The sequence below is a fragment of the Quercus lobata genome, chromosome 4 (assembly GCF_001633185.2).
Source record: "Quercus lobata isolate SW786 chromosome 4, ValleyOak3.0 Primary Assembly, whole genome shotgun sequence".
Taxonomy (NCBI): Eukaryota; Viridiplantae; Streptophyta; class Magnoliopsida; order Fagales; family Fagaceae; genus Quercus; species Quercus lobata.
In genome coordinates, this window is record NC_044907.1 from 21,423,194 (window position 1) to 21,450,096 (window position 26,903).

The 26,903-nt window shown below is 32.8% G+C and overlaps 2 protein-coding genes across 3 annotated transcripts; one reads left to right on the forward strand and one right to left on the reverse strand.

Annotated features, from left to right (window-relative positions):
- Nucleotides 1–4,346: 4,346 nt before the first annotated feature.
- LOC115986951 (THO complex subunit 1-like) lies at nucleotides 4,347–19,262 on the forward strand. Of its 2 annotated transcripts, XM_031110384.1 has the most exons (21): nucleotides 4,349–4,603; nucleotides 5,973–6,056; nucleotides 6,768–6,842; nucleotides 8,071–8,164; nucleotides 9,614–9,759; nucleotides 9,877–9,948; nucleotides 11,308–11,380; nucleotides 11,477–11,542; nucleotides 11,662–11,708; nucleotides 12,116–12,187; nucleotides 12,294–12,419; nucleotides 12,544–12,609; nucleotides 12,710–12,751; nucleotides 12,990–13,106; nucleotides 13,237–13,319; nucleotides 14,350–14,416; nucleotides 16,124–16,195; nucleotides 16,363–16,413; nucleotides 17,617–17,676; nucleotides 17,769–17,918; nucleotides 18,738–19,262. In XM_031110384.1, the coding sequence occupies exons 1-21, from the start codon at nucleotides 4,514–4,516 to the stop codon at nucleotides 18,996–18,998; spliced, it is 1,914 nt and encodes a 637-aa protein (XP_030966244.1). In that variant the 5' UTR covers nucleotides 4,349–4,513; the 3' UTR covers nucleotides 18,999–19,262. The 2 variants fall into 2 exon arrangements, with proteins under 2 accessions (XP_030966245.1, XP_030966244.1); XM_031110385.1 differs by lacking the exon at nucleotides 6,768–6,842 and having other exon boundaries at nucleotides 4,347–4,603.
- Nucleotides 19,263–22,010: 2,748 nt separating this feature from the next.
- LOC115983533 (cilia- and flagella-associated protein 20) lies at nucleotides 22,011–25,496 on the reverse strand. The gene is made up of 6 exons (XM_031106240.1): nucleotides 25,404–25,496; nucleotides 25,111–25,192; nucleotides 24,958–24,989; nucleotides 23,735–23,976; nucleotides 22,469–22,705; nucleotides 22,011–22,361 (listed from the first exon to the last, which is right to left on the reverse strand). Exons 2-6 carry the CDS (start codon nucleotides 25,161–25,163, stop codon nucleotides 22,353–22,355), a joined length of 573 nt encoding a protein of 190 aa, XP_030962100.1. The 5' UTR covers nucleotides 25,164–25,192; nucleotides 25,404–25,496; the 3' UTR covers nucleotides 22,011–22,352.
- Nucleotides 25,497–26,903: the final 1,407 nt, after the last annotated feature.

Below are 26,903 nucleotides of genomic sequence, written 5' to 3' on the forward strand. Positions count from 1 at the left end.
CGGAGGCAGCTGTAGTTACAGATATTTGTTTGCCTTATCTTTTTCATCTTTAGTCGGCTACTCTATCCTTTACGGTGACCTAATTCTGAGATCTGATCGCAGTGAGACCACGTCCTGATCTTCCTCGGACGCGATAGTTCTCGGACGCATACTGCCGAGGAGTATGGTGTCCTCGGACGGATATACATCCTCGGATGGGCCATGGGCCCAACAATCCCGAATCAATTCTGAACCGTATAGGCCTATTGATCGAACGGTCCCCACAGGAACTAACAGAGGTTAATGTGATAACCTTCTTTTCTTTGAGGAATTAATTCTTTCATGGAAGCAATCAAACATCCGAAAGTTCAATACTTTTGCTTTATGGCATGAAATGTTTATTCAATCTTTTTACTCTTCCCATATTGAAAGTACAAAGTTTTGCAGCCATATACTCCAACTTCGTCTAAGAAGCTAACATGTGTCCTTATTCAACACCTGTTATGTACATTGCACACATGTTAACATTTTATAAGAAGTTGAAGTCTAAAGTTGCAATTAATTTTGTAGTCAAACTTTGTCTATATAAAAATAAAACAACCTAATATTTTATTTTTAAATAAAAAAAAAATCAAGACATTTTAATAAATTTATTTTTTAAAAGTTGTTTGAAGTAAAAGCTTGTTTGTTGATGAGATTTGGTTTGGCCATACTGCTAGAGTGAACCTAAAAGGAACATGATGCTAACACTAAAACAATGTCCCTTTCTTAAACTTTGATACGACAAATATGTATCTTGAATGAATTAAAGTATGAGGCATGTGCACTCTTATTAGAGAAGATTTATAGATTCAAAACTTATTAACTTAGAAAAGAAAAAAAGAAGGATTCTAGAGAGATAGAAAGCAAAGCATCTATATTGTCATTAATGGCTAGTCCTCCAAGGAGATTGAGATCTTGAGGAGAAAGGAATAAAGGTGGTTTAATTCACTTTATTCTTTACAAATCACTTAAGACTCCCTTCTTTTCTCGTGTACTTAGAATTTATTGGCAATCAATGCCTCCTCTCTTTTTTCACAATAAATAAAATTATGGTCAAAGTTATCTTTTCAATTTAATTAGACACTCTCATAGTTGTTCATTTATTAATGTCGTTTTGTTGGCTTAGTAGTTTCTAAGGCCTTATGATATCCATGAGATCTTGAATTTGAAACCTCTTACCAACATCTTGGTACTACCCCCATGGGATTCCTCCCTATAATAACCTGGTGCGTGTAGAACAAGAGATTGCATACACTTGAAAGAGTAATTAGATACTTGAAGATGTCTAGACACCCTCGTTTGTAAAAACAAAATGTTGTTGTGGTGATATAGGCCCTGTTTGGTATATGTGTTTGAATATATGTTTTCAATTTTTAACAACATTACACGTATTTCCACACATTTTTCACCCACATGTATTTCCAAAAAAACTGAAAACTGTTATTTAAACACATATACCAAATGGGCCCATAGTTTTATGCTTTTTTCTTTTCTTTTTAAATTTAGTTCCCTAACTTTTCAAAAATTATACTATACTTTATAGCATTCATAAATATCATTTTAGATTCAGCCAAAAAAAAAAAAAAACATTTTAGATAGGCTTTTCAATTTCGATTATATATATATATATATATATAAATTACAAGGCATATGTTTAAGATTATTTATTGAATATTTAAAATTAGAAATAATTTTTTTATAATTAATAAAATATAGAAGTAGTTTAGAAAAAAGAAAATAACTATTTATAAAAGGAAAATACAGTGTTTTAGAATTCTCTTTGTTAATAGTTAAGATAAAGAGGTTTTGTGTCAAAAGTTGTTCGACATTATTTCAAAAATCATCATAATTGTAGTATCAAATAATCAGTGATAGAGTAAAAAAAATTTTATTTGGGGTCCAAATTATTAAAGTGATATACCAATTAAAATAAATTCAAAACATATACATACACACACATTTATATATATATATATATATATATATGTTTGTGTGAATGCAAATATCAATATTCTCTTTTGAAGCCACAACTCTTAATTTTCTAATACTAAAATTACTTTTAACTCATAAATATATTGTATACAAAATTATTGAATTTGATATATAATTTTTCATAATACTAGGTAAGTGAATCTATATTTTTTAAGTTAATAAACAAAAATCATTATATCTATGTAAGTATGTAACTCAAATAATACAATTTCAACTATAATTTATTTATCAATATCATCATAGGTAACTCGTGAATAAGTTCAAACTTGCATTTGATGATAAAATAAATTCGGCTTAAACATATAATTTAGTTCGTTGATAAGTTCAAACTCGAATTGTGCTCAAATAAAATTAAATAAATCATTCGGAATATTTAATACCTCATTTACAGCCCTTAATGTAGCTAGAGGAATGCCCTAGTTTTATTCAACCCTTTTCTTATACTTCCAGTGTATTAATAAAATGTTCTACCACTTTTTATTATTACTTTCTTAAGGTTGAATTGCAAACTACGCTCCTAAAGTTTGGAGTTGTTTGTAGGGGCGACCTAGGATTTTAAACTAGTGGGGGCCGACGTATAAAAAAAAAAAAAAACTCCAAATAAACATCTATATAGTATTAAAAAAAATTATAAATAGGGTTTCTCAAAAAAAAAATTATAAATACACAAAATCGTTATTTCTAAATACAATAAAATGCAATCATCTACCAACAAAGACAAAAATAAAAACAAAATAATATGTTTTTTTTTTTTTTTTTTTTTTTAGAGTTAGAGCATTCACGGTGGTGCTAAAAACTAAACTTTGGTTTTTAGTACCTCAAAAAACTACTTTATCTATTTTACCACCTTACTTTATAATACACTCAATATCAAATGTTCTAATTTTTATCACTTCATTTAAAATAATATAAACAACTTATTAAAATAATAAGGAAGATAGAAAATTTGAGTTTTTTAATTGAAGAGAGATATAATCTTAATAAAATATTGTATTTTATTTTTGACAACTTGCTACAGTCAACTAGTATTTATACCAATTTACTATAGTTGCAAAAAATTTAGCTTTAATTTCTCCAATAACACATGATTTTTTTTTATCTTTTGTAGTAAAATAATTTTTTTTTTTTTTTTTTACTAAAATACAATCACCATTTGGATTAGGCTAACTAGACTGATTGGGGAGAAGGGAGGCAACTACAAAAATGAAATATAGAATGACTAAAAAAATAATTGGATCCAGGGGGCCCAGGCCCCCACCTGGGTCCGTCATTGGGTTCTTGGATTTAACACTCTAAGTTTAAGAATTTGGATTTTACCCTTAAAATTTTGAGGTCTTTGGATTTTATACTCTGAAGTTCTACTATGTTTGCATCAACAACCCCTTCGTCCATATTTTTTCGTTAAGTGCATATAAACTTGCCACACGTGTTTAGTTCATCCAATAAAATGATGCCACATCATTTTTATTATACCATGCCATTTTTTATTATTTAATTTTTTTAGGCTACAAAAAGGATGTGGCATTATTTTATTGGATAAATTAAATACACGTGATAAGTTTACGTGATATTTAATGGAAAATATAGATGGAAGGGCTATTGATGCAAATGAAATAGATCTTTAGAGGTAAATTCCAAATTCTGAGGTAAAATCTAAATTCTAAAATTTTATAATAAAATCCAAACATACTCAAATTTTAGGGGGTAGTTTACAATTTAATCTAAAAAAAAAAAAAAAGTCAATCATTTCGTCTCTTTTCATCTAATAGCATGGCTTCATATTCCAATATTGACAAAAAAGTTCTTAAAATTTTCTTTTTGGCCTCCCTTCTTAGATTAGCTCCTTTTGTGTGTTTTTTTTTTTTTTGGGGGGGGGGGGGGGGGGGAAGATTATTGGTAAGGAATATTGATAAAAATGACTGAATTTGTGTTTAAAGTATATAATTTTAATTAAATGACTTATTTCATAGTTATGTGATTTTTTGACTCACTTGATAAACTATATAGTTAAATATGTATGGATAATCCATTGATTGTTGTTGTTAGTTTTAAGTAGGAAAACTTAGTAAAAAATGTTATAGAAAAGGGTTGGCCTAAGAGTTATTATCCATGATGAAAAGGGTGTCGTTCTATTATGCTCAAAAATTTGAATGATAATATGTAATTATTCTAAGCGTACTTAATACTTTAATCCTCATTTTTATAAGGTGTCGAGCCACTTTAAACATCTAGTTGAGTTTTATTTATTAAAATTTTGCTATTTTGCAACAGGAGGACCCTTATGAAACTTCTCTAGGTGTCTCGTCAACAAAAGCCAAAAAAGAAAGGGAATGATAAAAATAATAAAACAAATCTTAAAAAAGGTTTGTTGGAGTTGACTCATATCCGAAATTGGGTCACCGAATTTGGTGCCCTATGGGCCGAAGCTGACTGATTCGGGCACAGATATTGGGTCGGGCCGGAACCATCGGTTACCCAAGGCGCTCTACAGCTCAACTGTATGAGTAATGCTCTTCTTTCTCTCTGCCTCTCTGCTATTCCTTCCGTCGATTCCAGATTGGAGCATTCATTGCTTTCAACAATCACCATGGTAAGCCCTTCTTTTTTTGTTGTTAGCCACTTCAACCCTTCGCCTTGGTTGAAATTGCATACCGACTCTTTTTTTTTTTTTCTAAAGTTGTTTTTCGTTTACCATTTGAATTTAATTATTTCCGCAAATTTCATACATGGGTATGGCCCAGTTCTTAACAATTTGTAAAATTTTCTTCACTGTATTGTTTAATACTTCCATTACCACACTGAAAATTATTAATCTCTACCCATCTATTTAAAATTGTTAGATGTAAACTTTGATTTCTATGTTTATCTTTGCTTTTATACTTAAAAAACCATAACCAATATCCATTGTTAGGGAAAAATACAACCCAAGTTGAGGTTTTGAGTGTTAACACTTAAACCCTTGTGATAAAGTTAGTTGTGTAAACAATAAAACCCTTCTGGGGTTTTGAGTGTAACAGAAGACCCTGTGTGGTTCTGTTTTATAGGAATGGGCACATGTCATCATATGTGCAGCTCACTGTTTATTCTTACAGATGTTTTAACGGTTTACACATGAAACAGTACTACGTGGGTTAAGTGTTGAGGGGTATTGGTGAGGATAAGATGTGTTGGCCACCTGCTAAGAGTAGGGGCTTTGAGGTGAGCAGTTATTATCAGGCCTTGTTGGGTGTATGTACTCAGTCCTTCTCTTAAAGAAGTATTTGGAAGCAAAAGGTTGCTTCCAAAGTCGCGTTTTTTGTTTGGATTGCAGCTTTGGGAACTATTTTGACTATTGATAATTTACGTAGGAAGGTGTTGATTCTAGATTGGTGTTGTATGTGCAAAAGTAATGGAGAATCAGTAGATCATATTTTATTATATTGTCCTATTGTTTTTGAGTTGTGGTCTATGGTGTTCACCTTGTTTGGTACATACTGGGTAATGCCAAAGACTCTGCTTTAGCTCCTTGCATGTTGGCAAGGAAAATTTTCTCATCATCGTAATGGTGTTATCTGGATGGCTGTCCCTCATTGTTTGATGTGGTGCATTTGACAGGAGAGAAACAGCCAGTGTTTTGAAGATTCCAAAAGGACAATAGCCAACTTAAAAACTTTTTTTTTTTAAACACTATAGAATTGGATGTCTATCGTAGGAAGCCATTCTATTTTTTCAGATTATGATTTGATGGATGCTTGTTACTTGTGTACTTGATTGTTTTGGTCCTCTGCTGTATACTTCCTGTATACTTGGGTGACTACATTTTATGACTTTGAATAAAATTTTCTTTACTTAACAAAAAAAAAAGAAAAAAGTGTTGAACTCAAAACTTTGAGCGGCTTTCGTGTTTATTAGGGAAACCACATAGGGGTTATTATGGTATTAATGTTAGTATTATGGCATGTGTTGTTTATTATTCTCAGGAAGTGTTCAAGAGAGCCATACTACAGCCTGGGCCACCTCAAGCCTTTGCACTACAGACTGTTCAGGAAGTTATAAAACCTCAGGTAATTCACACATATCCCTCTTTACTCGTGATTCAAATATCAACTTCCCTTGTATAGGACAATCAACATGGATCTGCATTACCTTTGTTGTTATCATTTGTAAAATTGAACGATATAATGGCATTTGGGAGGGAATTATGATTTGATGGGTGTTGCATCTTCAGCGGATATGGCTTTGGATAGAATTAATTTAGAAGTTTTACTTTTAGGTCTTTTGGTTTCTCTACTCTCTAACTTCAAATGATTGATTTAATGGTCTTTTTTTTTCTTTCTTTCTTTGGCTCTAAATTTCCAAGGTAAGCCTTGAGCTCTATCCTAGTGGATTTGAGCATTTGGAGTGCGTGAAAAAGGTGGTGTGTGCAAACCTTCTAACAAGCTTTACTTATAAATAAGAAAAAAGAAATGACAAATAAAAAGCTCAAACCTTTATATGGGGGTTGTTCTATTGTGTCTCCTAGATGAATGATCCATGTTTTAACCGGGATCAATACTTGATCCTTGCTACGATTGCTGATCAGATCAGTTTCTTACCAAGTTAACATTTAACTATTGCTCTTCAATTTTTCATATGCCGTGATCATGAAACACAACTAGTCTATCAATGGTTTGCATGCTTATATTGTTAAGCTCTTCGTTGTTGTTGTTTTTTTTTCCCCTTTTCTTTTCTTTAGGCTTGATAGGTGATTTGGTTTCTGTTTTTTTCTTGGACAGAAACAAACAAAACTAGCCCAAGATGAGAATCAATTATTAGAAAACATTCTTCGGACGTTGCTCCAGGAACTAGTGGTAGGTTACTCTTTTGTGCTTGTTCAAGATTTCAATCATGCATGTGGTTGTACTTGTGCACTGTATTTTATCCATATCTTTTTATGTATTGATAAGATTTAGTTGGGTTTTTATTTTTTTTACATCCTTTTATGAATGGGTGCATTTAGTTGTTCTTGAAGAAAATCATGACAATATATTGTTTATAATTATTTCTTCCTGAATATGCTTGATTTTCTGTATGTTACTCCTGCTAATTTTCTGCTTTTTGGGTATTGAGGGACGGAAGCCCCTAATTTTCAATGTATCCATAGTCACTTCATTGGCAATAATTTACTAAGCCAATTCATTATGTCCTTTCACAAGACAACAAACTTGCGGCAGATCTGCTTGTATTGATTCTTTCTTTCTAGTTATTCCTTTCTATATACTCCATGTATTAGGATAGTGCTTTTCTAATGAAATTTATTACTTATTGAAAAAAAGGTCTGCTTGTATTGCTTCCATCATCTACTTATTTGGGTACTTCTTTAGGTTCTTTTTAAATGTTCTCCTGTATTTTTTTGTTCTTTTTTGAAATTTGGTTATAGAAAAGATGCAGATGTTGTTAAAAAAGAAGAAGAAAAAACCAATGTTTGCTTGTATATTTGATTCAGGAAACATTTACAATTAGTTGATCTCATTGCTTGCTGCTTGCGCATTTTTTTATGTAGGACTTAATTTTGAAACTAACATAAAATTTGAGAGACTTCAATTTTCTCGAAATTAAATTTGGTTAATATGCTGTGTTCATTGTGTTTAAAGTATGTTTCTGAGAATTTTTCTTAAACTTTGGTTAACAGAGCAAAAACCCACACAAAAAAAGGTAGCAACTTTCTCCAGAGCTGGGGCATGTATTGTCCTATCGTAGTTCACTGATATTATTAACTAAATTTTGTATGTGATTGAATTAAGTTTTCTTGGTGTGATGTGGTGTGTTTGGCGTGAAAGGAATGCTAGAAGTTTTGAGGGATGTGAACGTTCTATGCTAGAGATTAAGTCCTTTTTCTTGAAAACTCTCCTTGAATTGAGTGTGGCTTTGTCTCATTTTTCTTGTTTTTCCCTTCCTGTTCTACTTGATCATTGTAATTTTGGCTCCTGATTTTTGCCTCCATAGTACATACCCAATGTACTCGGGTTGGCTACTTTTTTAATAATATTTTATGTTACCTATCAAAAAAAAAATTTAGTTTTCTTGTATTTTGTGCAGTCATCTGCAGTACAGTCAGGGGAGCAAATAATGCAGTATGGGCAATTGATTGATGATGGTGAAACTAGCCAGGGTCATATTCCTCGTCTTCTTGGTCTGTACAAGTTCCCTCTTGCTAAAAGTTTATATTAGGTTTTCAATAAGCTGTTTCTGATTCTCAGACCTCAGCTTTTTAAAAGAAATAGACCTTTTTGAAAATCTGCATTATTCATGAGTTTTCTGCAAGGAATCATGTCTTGAGATCAAGGATAGCAAGGGACAATTGGAAACTTGATTTTCTGATTGAAATTTTCAGAAAAATGTAGAGAAAAAAGTTCAAATTCAGTTTATAAATCAATCTTAGGGAGAAAATTCACTTGCTGATGTGCCAGTGGCATAGAAGATGACCATGACTAAAATTTTGGTTTAGTCAGAGGTTTTTATTTAGATTTAGTTGTAATTTTAACACTATTTTTACTTTATTATGTTCAGAAATCTTTATGTATTTATTTGTTTCTTTTAGGCATTTTCTGAAAATGTAATATTGGAATAGATTTTACATAATATTATTTCCTTAATTGATTCTTGAATTGAATACTTTTGTGTTTTGTTGTGAATCTCCACTTGAAAAATCTTTCTGTTAACATTCAGATTCAAGTAGTTCCTGTAGGGAAGTTAGTCCCAATGGATTTTGAAAAATTGAAAATATAATATCTGAGAGCACCATTTAGTTTCTTTCCTTTCAACTTGCACTGCTGTGTCGTTACGTACTTCCAAAATTTCATTTTGACAATGTCAACATAAAAATTGGATTTTATTTTCATATATGGATTTCGTTATTGATGTACATGTTTAGTAATCTATATTCAGATTGAAAATGTTCCATGAATAAAAGCAACTCAGTTACATGGTCAATTAAGTATTTGTTTGACGTGAAGATCAGGCTAACTGCCTTAGGGACCAACAGCTTATATGTGTGCCACTGGTATGCGCTGTGGTTATGCTTCAATTAGATTGGTTTACCATTACCTTTGGTTTGGAGTCTTTGGACTTTAGAAATCTGTTAATATCAAGCTTTTTTGGGGAAATGGCTATGGTGGTTTGCCATAGAACAAGATGCCTTATGGCAAAGGCTGGTGGAGAAGGAGTATGGTAGTATGGTGTTTAAATGGGCTGTGTGGTGTTTGTTTATAAAAATACTTTAGGAAAAATGTTTGAAAATTACAAATATGACCAACCCTAACTAATTTGTCGAGGATTCGTAGCTGACCCCAAAAATTTGGGACTAAGGCTTTGTAATTGTTGTATATCTTTCTGGAGGGTAGTCAGCCACCCAGCATGCTGGGGTTAGTGTTTTGGTATATTTTAATTTGAAGGCTTCTTAGGGTGGACTTCCATAGGTCTTGAAAAAATGTAATAATTTATATCTATGTTCTGACTTTTTTTGGGTGTATCTTTTGACATTTTGATACAGCTTTTACTTGCTTTAGGTACATAATTAATATAATCGTTAAAATTTTAAAAATCTATTAGTTACACGCTCTAATGTTTCTTTTTCGGTCAGACATTGTGCTATATCTTTGTGAGAGAGAACATGTTGAAGGTGGCATGATATTTCAACTGTTGGAAGACTTGACAGAAATGTCTACAATGAGAAACTGCAAGGATATTTTTGGTTATATAGAGAGTAAACAAGATATTTTAGGGAAGGTAACTGAATTATAAGAATTTTTATATCTATTTATTTTCCTCTTGATTTATTGGACTCATTAATCACTGCAATCCTTACCTAGTTGTTTTTAAAATCTTTGGCTGCATTACATACAGCAAGAGCTTTTTGCGCGTGGGAAACTTGTGATGTTAAGAACATGCAATCAACTTCTTCGTCGTCTATCAAAGGTTGTATAGAGAACCATTATCATTGTTGTTTTCCTTTCTTTCTTTTTTCCCCCTTACTCATTCAATTTTCATATTTTTGTTTTTTCCTTAATATTATGATTTGTTCCAATATTGGAAGTGGTTAGTGATTTTTCTTAACAAAGTTACAACTGAAGTGATCTTATAAGTGATTAACGTATTTGGCCTAACCTAAAATCTTTAGTCTTGATAAAATTTAGCAAAGTTTCATTAATTGCAACAGAAGAGCTTAACTAGATTTAAGATGTGATAAATTTGGAAAGTAATTTTTGTAAGATATTTACCAAATGTCCTCAATCTACTTTGTGGTGTACAATGGATGTGAAGAAGTAGACAGTAATTTCAGCAATAACAACCAAGCTAGCATTTGCAGTGAATCCCACTGTTAAGTAGTTTTGCACTTTGATAAGAACTTACCATTCTCAGGCAAATACAAACCTTACTAATCTACAGATCATTTCTACAGAAATTAATATGATGTATGTTGGTATACCCCATGATAGTGCAATCCTCTTTGTATTATCATGATTCATATTTCCAAGATGGAAAAAGGAAAGACTCGCAATGGGTCAAGGTTCTCTAAGATTGAGCCTCCTTATAGCCAACAGATTTACTTCTATATCAGTATTTGTGTTTGCACCACAGAACAAGTGATTCCCAGTTAAAAGATTGGTTTAAAATTTTGAAGGAGAAAAGGAAAGTTTTTTTTTTTTTTTTAAATAAAAATAAATAAAGATGATGGTTGTTCTTTGGAGTTTCCCAAGCTTCAATCCTATTCCTAAGTTAGATTTAGAATTTCTGCCTTAAAACAATCTTCCAAGCCAACAGGGGAAGACAACACATTAAAGGTGGCCTCACAAGATAATCTCATTGCTAGTTGGTATAGCTGACTTGAAGTGCCGCCATCAATGATCAACTTCCCTTTACCAAGTAAATAGAAGTGCAGAGTGATGGGTGAAAGATAGTCCCACTACTTATTAGACCTTTCACAGATTTAATATAAGTGGAAGCATCTTTTTAATCTATTTTGAGACAAGTTGTTTTTATGAACCATCCTAAGAGTTACTAACCAAGCAAAAGCCATAATCTTTGTTTCTGTTGGGTAAATATACATGTTTAATAACAAAAATATAGAGATGTTATTATTTTGACAACTTTTAATTTAAAAAAATTATTTTATTCAACATCTTTCTTAATTGTTTTACTGGAAACTAAACTTTTTGGACACCATTATTTTGGAATCTGGACCTGGTTGATCTATCTTCATATTAACAAAGAACTTCAATTGAGAAATGTGAATCTGACCCTTTCTTTTTAACGTTTTTGTATTTAAATTTTTAGGCAAATGATGTGGTGTTTTGTGGACGAATTCTCATGTTTCTGGCACATTTTTTTCCTTTGTCTGAACGCTCAGGTACTCAACCCTGATTTTCACTTTATTACAAAGTTTCTCACCTTTACAAAGTTTCTCGCCTTGTGACATTTTGTTGATGTCATTTAATTATTGCAGCTGTGAATATTAAAGGAGTTTTTAACACATCAAATGAAACAAAGTATGAGAAAGACCCCCCTGATGGTATGTACTTGCTAAACAATATTTTGGCTTACTTCAATGTCAGTCTTCTTAAGTTGTATTTATTCTGTACAGGTTTCTTGCTTGAGCATATACACTAATTAATTTCCTTACTTTTCCAGGGATTTCTATTGATTTTAACTTTTATAAGACCTTTTGGAGTTTACAGGTAAATCTTCCCATTTGGATGCATAGTTAGTGAAAGAAAAGAGTTTATTTCTGCCATGTAAATTGCTTCCTTGCTATTGAGTAGTCTCTGAACCTAATGCATATGGAATAATGCCAGAAGTACTCTTTTGTGATAACAAATCACAAACTTAAAAGTACAAGTGGTTTATTAACAATTACTTGCCACTTCTATTAATCATGCTGCATGTAGTATTCATGGCTCCATGAGTCCATATGTCAGAGTTGTTAGAATCTGCTCGTTTGATTACCTCTAATTGAAATGTTTTTAGTTTGACATAGAGATTCACAAACTGAGTTCAGAATTGTTTCAGTTACCTTAGTTAGATGAGATATGTGATGTTTTCATGCTTCATCTAAGTTTTCTTATGGGTGTCTGTTTTTGTTCAGGAACACTTTTGCAACCCTGCTTCTCTAACTCTTGCTTCTGCTAAGTGGCAGAAATTTACATCCAGTTTAATGGTAAAACTTTCATCTGTCAATAGGTTCTGTCGATCTTGGTTTTTTGTTAGTTTTTCCTACTTCATTATTGACCTCAATTTTTTTCCTTGAATTTTGAGATGTATAGATTGTTTTGAATACCTTTGAAGCTCAACCATTAAGTGATGAAGAGGGGGATGCTAATAATTTGGAGGAAGAGTCAGCAAATTTCAGCATAAAATATCTTACTAGCAGTAAACTAATGGGTTTAGAGGTAAGCAGTGTTTAGAAGTTTTCTATAATGAAGCAGATTAAAAATATGTAGTTGTGGCTTTTTGGAGAATAGCTTGAATCTTGATTTTAAAACCCTTTATTCACATAAATATATTTTGGGACAGTTGAAGGATCCAAGTTTTCGACGCCACGTTCTTGTGCAGTGCCTTATATTATTTGATTATTTGAAGGTAATGATTATCTGGAGGTTTAAATTTAAATTGTTATAGGGGCCTTCTTTGGTTCAATAACTGTGTAGTGGGTGACTAAACAGCTCTTATTTGCTTATAGGCCCCAGGAAAGAACGAGAAAGATTTGCCATCTGAAAGCATGGTAAGTTCTGCTGCTTTGATAAGGTCTCTCCTTTTTTTTTCCTAATAAAATTTGGTTATTACTTATCAGGAAAAGAAGTTTTATCGTTTGTGTACATCAACATCATGCTTTTTATACTATTCTCCTGTATATACTTCAGAATTGTATATCAAGGTTGACATCTTAAGATGTGTAAATATGTGTTCATTATACTTAACATTTAACATTTGCTTTAACAACATTTCCTTGTTGATTCCAGAAAGAAGAAATAAAATCATGTGAGGAGCGTGTGAAAAAGTTGCTTGAAATGACTCCACCTAAAGGGAAAGATTTTCTTCGTAAAATTGATCATGTCTTAGAACGTGAGAAAAATTGGGTGAGAACACTTTTCAGTTCCCCCCTCCTCTCTCTCTCTCTCTCTCTCTCTCTCTCTCACTCAAGACATTCTTTGGAAATTGTTATTTTTGCAATATATCTTAATTTTTTTCAAATCTCTTTGCTCTTAGGTGTGGTGGAAACGTGATGGTTGCCCACCATTTGAAAAGCAACCATTGGAGAAGAAAACAGTACAAGATGGATCTAAAAAGCGGTATGCATATAACTTTTTATGGCGATTTATTTATTTATTTATTTTTATGATAACAAATTCTGTTAGATTTTAGTGGTTTTTACAAGGAATATTTAGGAGGATAGAAAGAAACATCAATCTTTTCTTCAAAATCCATGTTTCCATACCCCAATGGTCAATATGAGGAATTGTGCAGGAGTTGTTTTTAAATCGGAAAGATACCAATCAGCTAAAAATAATGATATTTCAAAAACAAAAACCAGATGTTTACAATCTTTATACTTTGTTGATAAATAGGTTTTGAAATAATATTATGAACTGCCAAGGTGGAGAAGAAATATGGAATTTCTTTTTTTGCTAGGTATAGTTTTTTTACTCGGGAGGGGGGTGGGGGGCTAAGGCCATTGGTTAGAAAATAGAAAAGCTCGTTGCAAAGGGCCTTGTTGCTAAACTAGTTTTTACTTTCTAGTGTTTCCAACAAAGACACCCAGGGTTCAAGTCCCCCCTTCCCCCCCAACTGTTGAAGTATCAAAAAAAAAAAAAAATTGTTAATTGTCTATACTGTTGCTCATTCTTAAATGATACAACAACCTGTGCAAACTTTATAATTTATTAAAAATGATCTTCTTTTGATTTTTAATAGATTGGTGATTAAGACAGCTTGTTGGGGATTTTATTATGGGAGTAGAAGTTGTCATTTCTTGTCCCTATCCAACAAGGATTCTGGTTTGGCACTGTGTAGAATGCATTGGATGTGGGCTTTAGTAATCTCCAACAATGTTTGAGTTTTGATGTGGCTCTTCAAAGGATGGTTTTCTAGGAACTTGTGACCTCTTTAGTTATGATGGTGCAAACCAAACCCACCATTATGTTTTTGTTTGCATGACATTATTTTGTTATTGTACCTCATGCCTAAATTTAAATTCTTACCGAGCTTTTTGTGGCCTGAATTTTGTTTTCATTCATTGTTTGCCATTTATATATAAATATTGAATATGTTTGCTTTGTCAATCTAGATTTAGTAATAAATTGAGTACTTCTATTACTGCAGTAGACAAAAGTGGAGACTGGGAAATAGAGAACTCTCTCAGTTGTGGAAGTGGGCAGATCAGAATCCGGTGTGTATTCATTTAACTCAATACTTACGTTAGTTCATAATAGCATATGTTGATTTTACTGATTTAATCAATCAATAGTTACCTTTTCTTGATATATTTGTTGATTACCACTAAAAGTAAAAAGTGGTCGCTACAAAACTCTACATATGGGGATTTGGGTGGATCATTCATACTGAGCACAATAATTTCCATGGAAAGTGTTCATCACTTAACTCTAGAACGCCTTTTATTTGCTTTGCTTTGTTTTCAGAACTCTTTTTGAGCTCTTAACAGGTTTTCAATTAGGCGGTTAATATCACTTACAATGGTTGGGGTATTTGTCCAACATGTACTAAGACTGGCATTTTTCTTCACCCCCCCCACCCCACCCCACAAAAAAAAAAAAATTCCTCAATATCAATTTTTCTAGTGGAATTTTCTCTCCTTTCGCTCTCAATAACTCCCTTTGTTGTAGATTGGCCACTCTTCCTCCCATGATATGCTTTGCTCTGCACATGCTTGCCCAAGATCATAAGCATTGTCCAGGAAATATTAATTACTCTTGATTTCAAGTAAAGAGAAGGAAGTGCAGCTTCATTCTTAAAATAAAACTGAAAGGAGAGTCAGCAAGAAAAGGTTAAATTTGATTTTGGACAAGGCAACTGTCTGTAATTGGCTTAACAATGTATCGGAATAGAATTAAGGGTTCCAAACATAAAAAGTAATAATTTATGCACTTATAGTCATGAGAGAACATGGCCTGCTCTGATTTGGTGCTAGACATAAAATGGGATTCTGATGCTGTGAAGCAACAAGGAAAACAAGGAAGTAGTGCGTATGAGGGTGAGTCAAAATCTAGTACCTTAAGTCATGGTCTGAATCTGATTAGGACTTAGGGGAGAGTTTGTTTAAGGATAGTGGGTAAAAGATCTTTAGGCTAGTGCTAGGATCTCGGTATAATAGTTAGCGTAACTCTTAACTAGATACTGTGCAGATCATGGACATTTGTAGTGTGATTAAATTAAGAGAATGGTTTAGTTATGGTTGGCTAATCGACATGGGACAGTTCGGTGGAAGAATGGAGAATTTTTGTTCAAAGCACACATCCAAATGCTTTAGGCTCAGACTGGACCCACAGAGTACTGAAAGAGTTGTACTTTGAGTAGCTTTTGTTCTTGAAACTGCTACTAGATATATGTTACAACTTACAAGAGCCAGTAGGCATACAACTCACGAAAGTCAAGTTAGCCCTCAAGCTTTATTTTGCCTTTTTCTCTTCTCTCTCTCTCTCTCTTTATTGCAGGGTCAATTTTGCTCAGTTTGATCTTCTTTAAGTTTTATACTTCTGATTAATTAGTTAATTGTGCAATATTGTTCATCATGTAACTCTAATGCAATAAAAGACTCTTAATGACTCATACTTTGCAACTGTCATCTCCTCCCCTGGCAAGTGTTCGGTGGAGGGTGAGGTCACGAGTTCAAGACCCACTAGGTGTGTGTGTGTGTGTGTGTGTAACTAACCAATCAAAAAAAAACTTTGCAACACTAACCACACAAAGTTTACCAGTTTGGTCAAAAAGTTAAATTAACTCCCGGTCCTGTATGCTTTGTGCTATATGTTTCTATCCTTGTATCCAGATTTTTCTTTTCAATGTACTTGATGTCATGGCATTAATATAACACTTCTGGACTATTATTTTATGCCTAAGATCTTATTAACATGTCCAGAATGCTTTGACTGATCCTCAACGTGTCCGAACTCCTCACATCATGGAATACTGGAAACCCTTGGCTGAAGATGTAAGGATCCTTGCTTCCTGAAGTCAATTTAACGGATAAATTATTTTTCCTATTTTCTTTGTCCCTTTCATATTGCTAAGTTATCAGGAGTCTTTCTCCTTCATATCTGAACCTCAATTTTATTTTGTCAAGTATCAGAATAAAGTTATTTCTTCTTGGAATTGCAGATGGATGCATCAGCTGGAATAGAAGCTGAATATCACCACAAAAATAGTCGGGTGAGATTTGGTTCTTAGTACTTCAGATTTAATTTAGGTTGATGTTACCCAGAAGATGGTTGTACTCTCAATACAGATTATGTTTGTAAGTATCAATTGCCACAAGATGTGCTAATTAAGGTAATTTGTCCTTTCAAATGTTTTACCATGTGTTTGGATCTAAGAAGCATGGACGTGCCAAAAACCATGGTGTTTCCATGTAGGACGTGGACACGTCGGGGACATGGCTGCATGCATGTCCCAGCAAAATTATATCTCAGACACGGTGGCAATGCGGCTGGGACACAACCACTATTTTTTTTTTAAAGATTTTGATTATTAGGCACAATCAAATTGAATCAATGCTGTTGATTGACGCTTAATCAGATTAGATCTTCTCTCTTGAACTCTGTTGATCTACTCTCTTGATCGATCATTTGGAACTCTCCTGCCTTATATTGGCACTTGTATTGGCTGCTGATTGAATCTCATCTCTCTCTCTCTCTCTCTCTCTATCTCTTGTGCACGCACATGTACGGGTACAACTCACCACAACTGCCCAGAGCTCATCCCAGTTTCAGATTTTTGTTTTCTACTAACTGTTGTGTTTTGTCTTTTGACCAATATTTTTCTTTACCGGCTTTATTATTTAAAACACAGAGAATTCTGTTATTACTTATAACCTCCTTGACTTGTGTGGCCTTAGATTCCTTTTTTTTATTTTTAATTTAAATAAAAAAAATGTTTGCTATTAAGAAAAACTTAACTAAAAGATAATTATTATTGAAAAATTCCATTTTTATTAAAGAAAAGTCTTTTATTAAAAAAACTTAACATACAAAATTTTTATTATTAAAAAAAGTTCCTGTGGTTATTAACACTAAAATTTATGAATATAAATATTTTTTTGTTGTTGTTATTAATTATTGCTTAAAAATTGATAATTTTTCAAACATTTTTATTGTTATTACTTATTTCTAAAACATAAAATATGTTTAAAAATATTTAAAATATAAATAAAATATATGTTTATCAAGATATTAATTGTCATGTCCCCATTGTGTTGTGTCATAATGTTTCTAGAATAGCAGTGTCTTGTGTCGTGTCTGTGCACTGTAAAGCATGCATTTTAAGTAGTTATAGTTAGTAGTATTGACTGCTGGCCTTCAATTTGATATTGAAGTGTATTTTATTCTCAGAAAGGTTTATCATATTCTTCTGCAGGTTTATTGTTGGAAAGGTCTTCGATTTTCAGCTCGACAGGACTTGGATGGATTTTCTAGAGTATGTTTAATTTTACAACCTATGCCTTTTTACTTTTATATGTTAAAAAAATCACAAAGAATTCACGTAAATATGGATTCATATGGTTGCAGTTCACTGATCATGGTATTGAAGGGGTTGTGCCTCTAGAACTTTTGCCGCCTGATGTTCGATCCAAATACCAAGCAAAACCAAATGACAAGTCCAAGCGTGCTAAGAAGGATGAATCCAAGGGTGCTGCAGCACAATCTGAGGAAAATCAGGTATATTTGGAAATATCTAGCTCTGCATTAATTTATTCCAAAGTTTAGGTCTTTTCTTTCAATAAATGGAGGATCATGAAATTGACATGAATTATAGGTTTGACATGTGCGTAGGTTTGAGTAGCAATCTATAAGGTGAAGCATTTTGCCAGCTGAATATGAACGTGAAATGTAAAATGCAAACTTATAAGATGATAATAGGTACAATCGAGAGGATGGATTGTAGAAATCACAATGATTGAATTAGCCAAGAGCTTTGTAGCTCAATGACATTGGCCAGATGTCTCTATTGGGAGAACTTGAGTTCAAATCCCCCCCTAACCCCCAGGAAAAAAAAAGTTCTCACAATCATAGAATTAATAAAACAGAACTTTCGATATCTGGCATGGAAATTGTGGGCTTGGGGCCTCGGGCACACACACCATCAAAATCTCTCATCTGAACTTAGAATTTTTTTTTTTTTTTTTTTTTTAAATGGCAGTTTGGGGGGGGGGAATAGAAGCAAAATGTGAAAATTTTCAACAAACTTTGTAAGAGATCAAGATATATTGCATAAAATATTTTGGATGATGAATTTAGAAGCAAGACATGGAAATTTTATACTTGGAATTGGTGTTCTAGATACAATTAAAAAAAGTGTTCTAGAGACAATTAAAAATTTTGTAGATGTCGGAACATAAAAAGATGACCAATAATCTCCTGGTTTGGTGGATTTTGCTCATTTATGCTCAGGATTCAGTGTGAAGTATCTCTATTAAAACGCGCTTCAGATGAATCACACGTCATATTATAATTTTATTTTTTGTATTTTTTGCAAAGATTGCTACACCTGCAAGTGAAGTTGATGGTGAAGGAATCAGAGCTGATCTTGAAGCCTCAGCAGCACAAATGGACGTTGATGCGACAGCAACTGGCAATATATCCCAAGGTGGCACTCCAACACCAGATGAACATCAAAAGCAGAGCTCTGACACTGATAATGGTCAAGAGGCGGGTCAGTTAGAAGCTGATGCTGAGGTTGAGGCAGGAATGATAGATGGAGAGACTGATGCAGAAGTTGATTTAGACGCTGTTGGCTGATATGCTGGAAGTGTGATTGCGGTTCTTGGTTGCACATAAGAGAATGCTAGTGAAGTGTTAAATCCTTAATCTTAACTTGGAAATCTAGTAAAGGCATTGAATTTTTCCTACGCCACAAAAATGGCTATTTTACCAAAGCTTGTAACTTTAACATGTAACCGTTGTAGGGCTTATTGAGCAATCGATGCCTTTCTTAACACTTTTTCTTTATGGGTTCACTGAAGGCCCATTATTTTATATTTTATTTCAAGTTTTTCCAGACTATATAAGACATAGATTTCAGTACCAAACGCAGCTCCCTGAAGTTCTAGTCCGGCAGCCAGGGCCGGCCCAAGGCCTCAGCAAGTTAGGCCTAGGCCCAAGGCCCCATTAAAAAAAAAATTCCCCTTAGGGAGAAAGGCCCCACTTCCAATGGTTAAAGGCCCAAATTTTTATAAAATTATATATATTTTTTATAGGCTTTGCATTTTTTTTTATTAGTGATGTTAAGGATACTACAAATTTTATTATTGGCTTACAAATTGCGATGTTATTGATTATAAAAAAGTTATTTAAACATTCATTTGTTAGATTGATGAATTTCATCAATGAGAGTCAATGTCACATCATATTGTGCTTTTAGCGTTTTTTTTTTTTTTTCTTTTCATTTTTATTAAGACTCTCAATGTACAAGACCAATAGAACCTTAACCCAATTGAAACTCTAAAATGTTTCAAAAAAATGTTGCAAATGTGCTAAATCATCAATTATAGATTAATCTCCTATAATAGTTTAAGACTTTAATTTTTGTAAATTGATATCCTACATAGCCACACACCAAATCTTAAAAAGATATAAAATTAAAAATTAGATTTTAACTTTACTTAACTATGTATAGTTGTGCATTCAAAATAAAATATTAATTTTATTGTAATATATTTTTATTTCTTTTTATTAATATTTATGGATCAACTATGATATTCAATTCTTTATATGAAATTAACATTGGTTTAGTTAATATTATTTATCAAATTATGTATTTAATATATCAAAGTAATCTTGATTTGATTAGTAATAAATAATTTTTTTAATTAATATTTACATATTAAATATTCTGTATAAATTTTTTGCCAAATGGCCCAAATAATGTTGGGCCTCCCCTGTTGGTGGCTGAGCAGGAAGTGAACTGTATTTGGTAAGTCAGGAGTTCATCATTTCAGAAAATTCTTCTGGTGTTCTCCTTTACTTCATATATATCCTTAAATGCAATGGAGAATTGAGTATTTGGGATCTTCAAACAAGAAACAACTACCAAAGGCTAGAGCAACATGTCCAACAGTTTGGATTCTTTGACAGATATCTGTAGAAAAAGTTTTAGCACTGTTGTATCTTAATGTATGTACTCTTGTTCATACTTAATAGCATGGCATCAAAACGGTGCCATGGTTTGTTATGGCCTTCAACTTGATATTGAAGTGTATTTTATTCTCAGAAAGGTTTATCATATTCTTCTGCAGGTTTATTGTTGGAAAGGTCTTCGATTTTCAATCGACAGGACTTGGATGGATTTTCTAGAGGATGTTTAATTTTACAACCTATGCATATTTTAATTTTATATGGTCAAAAAATACAAAGAATTCACGTAAATATGAATTCATACGGTTGCAGTTCACTGATCATGGTACTATTGAAGGGGTTGTGCCTCTAGAACTTTTGCCACCTGATGTTTGGTCCAAATACCAAGCAAAACCAAATGACAAGTCCAAGCGTGCTAAGAAAGGACGAATCCAAGGGTGCTGCAGCACAAGCTCAGGAAAATCAGGTATCTTTGGAAATATCTAGCTCTGCAGTAATTTATTCCTAAGTTAAGGTCTTTTCTTTCAATAAATGGAGGATCGTGAAATTGACATGAATTATAGGTTTGACACATGCGTAGGTTTGAGAAGCAAGCTATAAGGTGAAGCATTTTGCCAGCTGATATGAAAGCGAAATGTAAAATGCAAACTTATAAGATGATAATAGGTACCGTAGGGAGGATGGGTTGTAGAAATCACAATGATTGAATTAGCCAAGAGCTTTGTAGCTCAACGACATTGCCCAGATCTCTCTATTGGGAGATCTTGAGTTCAAATCCCCTCCTCACCCAAAAAGTTCTCACAATCAGAGAGTTAATAAAACAGAACCCTGGATATCTCCCATGGAAGTTGCGGGCTTGGGGCCTTGGGCGCACACACCATCAAAATCTCTCGTCTGAACTTGGATTTTTTTTTTTTTTTTAGTTTTTATGATTGATTGTAATTTTGCCAACTTTTAATGAATAAGCAAATATACTTTTCAACAAAAGTTAATCCAAAAGCACACGAAGGAGCACAACTGAAACTCAAAACTTGACCACCTATTGCATCGAAGGTCGTAAGATTGCGAGCACTTTTCTACATATTGGAACAAACCATTTGAAAATATTACCATCTCCCATCTAGAATAACCAGCCTATTTCCTATAGAGCAGTATGTCAAGGAAAAGTGAGCTACCTATGCAATGAAGACAGGCCTTCTCTCCAAAGCTGAACCATAAACATACTTGGTCTTAAAACCTATAAAAAAAAAGCCTACTAATGTGATTTTTTTTTTTTTTTTGACTGAGAAATTGACCCTACTAATGTGATTAAACATTCCATGGATGTTCCAATGCACTGTTACTCTTATTATGACTTAGATTTTTTTTTTCCTAAACTTATGACATGCAGATAGAGAATGAAGAAGCACCTCACTACTTTCTGCCACAAAGTCAAAAACCATGTAAAAGCTAATCAAGGTCCACCGGAACTAGATTGATCCGGATGGGTGCTTTGGGTGATGAAATTATGGCCACTTGATTATTTTGAATATACTTCCCATGAGTTTGTTGGCAAACTTGTAGCCATAGATCTTTGAACCATTCTAAGCAGTGCACTTTGACCGCGCGATGCATGAACAAGTACCACTATTTAGTCGCACAGTTCCAGAAAGTGAAACGATGAGTTCAACCCCAATAGAGACCAGAAGCATTGATGATTTGCAGCCACCATTTTGCAAAAAAAACCTTTAGTTTGATACACACATATCACAATGTTGAAGGCCATTAACAAAGATCCAAAAGGCAGATCTTCACTAGTATAAAAAAGCATAAAATCAAGCCTAGTAATGCTTAATTGCAAGTTCAGATAATAACAGGTAAGCTGGTACTTCAGTTCCAGGATTTTTTTACCACATTGTGTGTCATAAGTTTTCAAAGAAGATAGAACATGTGAGTTGGCAGAGAATGAGAGGCAGATATAGAATCCCAGACAACTCTTTCAGACATGATGGCTCTGGAGCTCTCCTTTCATGAAATTTGTCATGCTTTCTGTAATAAAATCATGATACCAAAAAGTTTATTTAGACAAGCAATGAGAAGGCATGAAACCTAGATATAACACAATAAGCAAGACCGAATGGTTGATTCAATCTTACCTGCATTGGAAGATACAATTTAAACTCTGGGGGGAGTTCTTCTTCCGAGTACAGGCGGTCTGAGAAATATATCCTCCTCAGACGGCAGTTTGCATGAACCTGAACACGCAGTGTCTCAACATAGTTGGTTCCATATGCTCTCCTGGTAAAATCAGCAAGATTCAACTGAATTTGATTCCAGCCCTCATCCATCCTCAGCGGCATGGTGCAGATGTAAGGTTTCACACGAGTTACAGCCTAAAACAATAAAAGAAAAACTAATCACTCACAAACAAAATCCATCTTTTAGACTTTTAGTGTCACACACTTACTTTAGTACAGATGGAAACTGTGCATTACTACACCACAACTGTATCCTCAAACTTTATTAGCACTACTTTCTATCCTTTTCTTTTCTTTTTCTTTTTCTAAAAAAAATCCACATATCCTCTTTGCAATAATGATACCTCTAAAAACATTAATGAATAATTTACCTAGTGCACAATAATGACACCTCTAAAAAAATCCTACCTAGTGCACAATAATGAATCATTTACCAAAAGTGTTCACCATCCAAAAGCTAAATAATTGTCTCCTTAGAATATAAGAAAGAAAACTCTGATGTTTGCCTATATTTTTATAGGCAAGTTTTGCACCCAGAGAATTTTAAACCCACAACATCACCTTCCACCTATTGTAAAGGAAGAAAAGTCATTTGACTTGGAGCTCATTGGCCTCACCATGCAGCTCACATTTTACTTTAACAGCTTAAAACATAGTGCAACTTGTATCACAATCTAAAAAAATGTAACAAATTTTATAACAAAACAGCTTAAAGAGTATTCTACAATTTAGAGATAATAGGAACATTATAAAGCTTAGAGATGAAGAGATGAAATATTAAATTTCCAATTCCACAACCCTCTCAAACAATCTTGAGGCATCCTGTTTAAACTATAATATGCTACATTAACCAAAGAGGGACTTGTGGTTATAAAGTTTGCAACATGACCAAAATCAGTTCATAATGCCAAAAACCATATCTTCACCTAGATCTTAGATTACAAATCACTTGTCCTCTTTAGTCTACTATTCAGCTAATAAAAGTCACAAAACATATTTTGAAATAATTCAACTTACAGGTAACAACTATTTCTTCAGTACCGTCTAAAACAAAAGTGGTCACTATTTACCAGAATATTGTCCACAACAGACACACAAGCACACACAGAAAGGAGGGAGGGGTGGGAACATTTAAACAACAGAAACATGGGCAGACTTACACACTTGAAAATTAGAAGCTCGGAAACGCCGCCTAACATTCTTATCATCCAGGACTTGAATCTCAAATGTAAAGTATTTCTTTAGATTCTTCACAATAATAACCAAGAATGGTAGTTTTATACCAAGTGTTGCAGCTGGATCAGCCGGGCAAGTAATGTAAGTTGACTGGATATTTGATCCAATTATTTCAAGGACATTAGATTGTATGTCTTCATCCTGTGGTCGCTTTACATGGCCACTGGCAGCTGCAAGAAGTGCAACACAAATGGTGCATTTATCTTAATAAACTTGGAAAAAATAACAGGGCTATGCTGCAGATGAAAAGTTATTGGGATCTCTTGAATAGAGAACTATAAAAAAAATGAAACTTTTTTTTTCTTTGATTGGTAAGTTACACCTATTCCCGGTGGGTACCTCAATCTACGCCTTGCTCTTACAAGTGGAGGACGCACTATGAGAGCTAGAGCTAACTGGCAAGAACTTCATAGATTAACACTAGGATGCACAGATACTCCATTTTTGCTTATGTACCCATATCTGATATGTATTGTTCCAGTATCTTACCAGATGCCTCCAAGATACATACCTAGTCATTTAAAAAAAAAAAAAACCATACATCTAGGATACACCCGTGATGTGACTTGGATATCGTTCTAACCCAATCAATCCATAGTGAGAGATAGCCCAAACTTGTAAGAATTTTTATTTATATGTTTTATATATTGGTTTCAATGTTGAACACTTACCTAGTTATCTGTTATTTACTCTTTTAAATCTTGGTTTGTATTCTAAACATCATTTAATGGCCATGGATTCACTTTATTATCCATTATCATACCCTAAGTTTTTCAAAAAACATTGTATCCCCGTACCCATATCGTACCCATACCATATCCGTACCCATGCATCATGGGATTAACATAAAAAACCACTTCAAACTCATCAAGATGAAAAATGATGACGGGTCTTTATACACACTTATCAGAGAAAAACAAATTTTCAAGGAAACAAATAAGGCAAAGCCAATTTCCTGACAAAAATGGCAATGCATGACATTTTTCTCTGACAGGTACAATCAAGCAAAGCTACATCTCATACTTAATTGTTTCTAGCAACTTTATCTCACAAAAAAAAAAAAAAAAAAAAAAAAAACCTTAAAATATCTTTGCATAAAAAAAAATTAATTAATTAATTAAAAAAAAACCCAGAGCAAAAAACCCACTTACCTTCTTTATCCCATATCTGCAAAGGTTTACTCCTACAATATTCAAACAAAATTACCCACTTTTCAGTATCAAAATTGCAATGTCAAAAAAACATTGAAAATCTGTATAACATGAATTTCTCAAATGCATGCATAAGAAAAACAACCAACATACCCAAGGCTGTATAAGATGGACAGAAATCCAGACTGGAAGGTGTTCTTAAACATTTTTTTTCAGCACTATTGAGAAAATTAAACTGCAATGAAAAATCAAAAATTAATTTGTACATATACATAAGAAACACAAATACAAACAAGTTTTCATTGTATAAAAATAATAAGCACAAACTTTTATTTTTCTTTTAATGGCTGCACGCGTGTCCTTCCCTTTTTTTTTTAATAATAATCGGACACGGCGGAGACACGGCGAGGAGAGTGAAAATATAACTGAATTTGAAAATTCCTAACCTGAAACGCTGCGTTTTTTCAGTTTCCTCTCTCTCTCTCTCTCTCTCACGCCGATCTCCTCTGGCTCTTCTTCTTCTTCTTCTTCTTCTTCTTCTTCTCCTTCTGCCAAATATACCCTTACATATTTTACAGTTTTCCCCTTTTGACCCGCTTGGGAATTGGGTATTTTTGGGAGGAAGGTGTTTAAATTTTTTTTTTTTTAATTATACTTTACTCTTTAAACTATAACCCTAATTATATTTTGTATTCTAAACTTTTCGAATGTATGTCTATAATTAAACTATAATTTTGTTACATTTTACATCCCGATATTAAGTTTACCATCAACTTAGATGGAAAAATATAACACCACCTAAAAAGTACTAATTGCTCATTTTCTTAATTCTTTAAAAAACAAAAGATAAATTACACTTTATCACTCTAAACTATACTCTTTATTATACTTTACACCCTAAACTTTAAATTTCTATTCAAGTTAACAAAAATTTAACGTCGGATGCAAAGTATAACATAAGTCATAATTTATGGTGCAAAACGTGTATTTGGGAAATTTATGGTGCAAAGTGTAATATGAGGTATAATTTAAGGTGGTAAAATGTAATTGTGCCAATTTTTTTTTTAATTTTTTCAATTGTGTCAATTTGGTTTCTAAATTTTATCCCAAAAAAAAATTAATATCTAACTTTTCAGTATTTTGTCAATTTAGTCTATGCCGTTATCTTTTTTATGAAAGTTGCAGCCCTGGCAAAAAGCCAAAATAAAAAATTAGTTTATGTTAATGTACTAATTTTTTATTTTGGCCGCTTGTTACATTAGGACTTTTCATCCAAAAGATAACAATACAAACTAAATTGATACAGTATTGTAAGGTTAAGAACCAAATTAACACAATTGAAATATTATTAACCTCAAATTAAAATATAGTGTAAATGATAGGAATCAAATAAGTAGTTTTTTTTTTTTTAGATAATATATATAGAAGATATAGGGAATGGAGAAGGAGGAAGTGGGAAGACAAGACTTACAACACTAGCACTTACAAAATGGCCTAACCTTTGTAGTTGTAGACTGAGATTATAGACAACGGATACTAGACACACATAACCAATGTGGGATGAACATCTTAATTTTTTTTTTAAGTAAATAGTAATACTAATTACAACACATAAAAAAATAGTAATATGTTTTAGTATACGGTTTACCAATGAGAATGTTAATATTGATTAGTAAAAATAAATAAATACATAGCATAGTTTTTAATTCTATTTTTATATTATCAAGGTAAACAGTAGATACATGTATATATATATTATTAATGGTTAGACTTTAATATTCTTCTAAAAGAATTTTTAATAATTATTTTAAAACAATTATTTTAGTTATTAAACAAATATAATTTAATATTAAGAAGTGGGATGTTCTATCCTACTAGCTTGTTTGTTTCTCAGGAAAAGATTTTGCCGAAAAATATAATAGGGCAGCAGCCTGCAGCCAGGTGGA

What these genes read in the sequence shown, in the direction of transcription:
- LOC115983533 (XM_031106240.1), bottom strand. Translation starts at nt 25,163, where the DNA reads ATGTTTAAGAACACCTTCCAGTCTGGATTTCTGTCCATCTTATACAGC. An exon ending in TCCATCTTATACAGCCTTGG is followed by an intron (nt 24,990 to 25,110) that starts GTATGTTGGTTG and finishes TGAATATTGTAG; the next exon opens with GAGTAAACCTTTGCAGATAT. An exon ending in TCCGAGCTTCTAATTTTCAA is followed by an intron (nt 22,706 to 23,734) that starts GTGTGTAAGTCT and finishes TTATTGTTTTAG; the next exon opens with GCTGTAACTCGTGTGAAACC.
- LOC115986951 (XM_031110384.1), top strand. Translation starts at nt 4,514, where the DNA reads ATGAGTAATGCTCTTCTTTCTCTCTGCCTCTCTGCTATTCCTTCCGTC. An exon ending in AGGAAGTTATAAAACCTCAG is followed by an intron (nt 6,057 to 6,767) that starts GTAATTCACACA and finishes TTTCTTGGACAG; the next exon opens with AAACAAACAAAACTAGCCCA. An exon ending in ACTTGGATGGATTTTCTAGA is followed by an intron (nt 17,677 to 17,768) that starts GTATGTTTAATT and finishes ATATGGTTGCAG; the next exon opens with TTCACTGATCATGGTATTGA.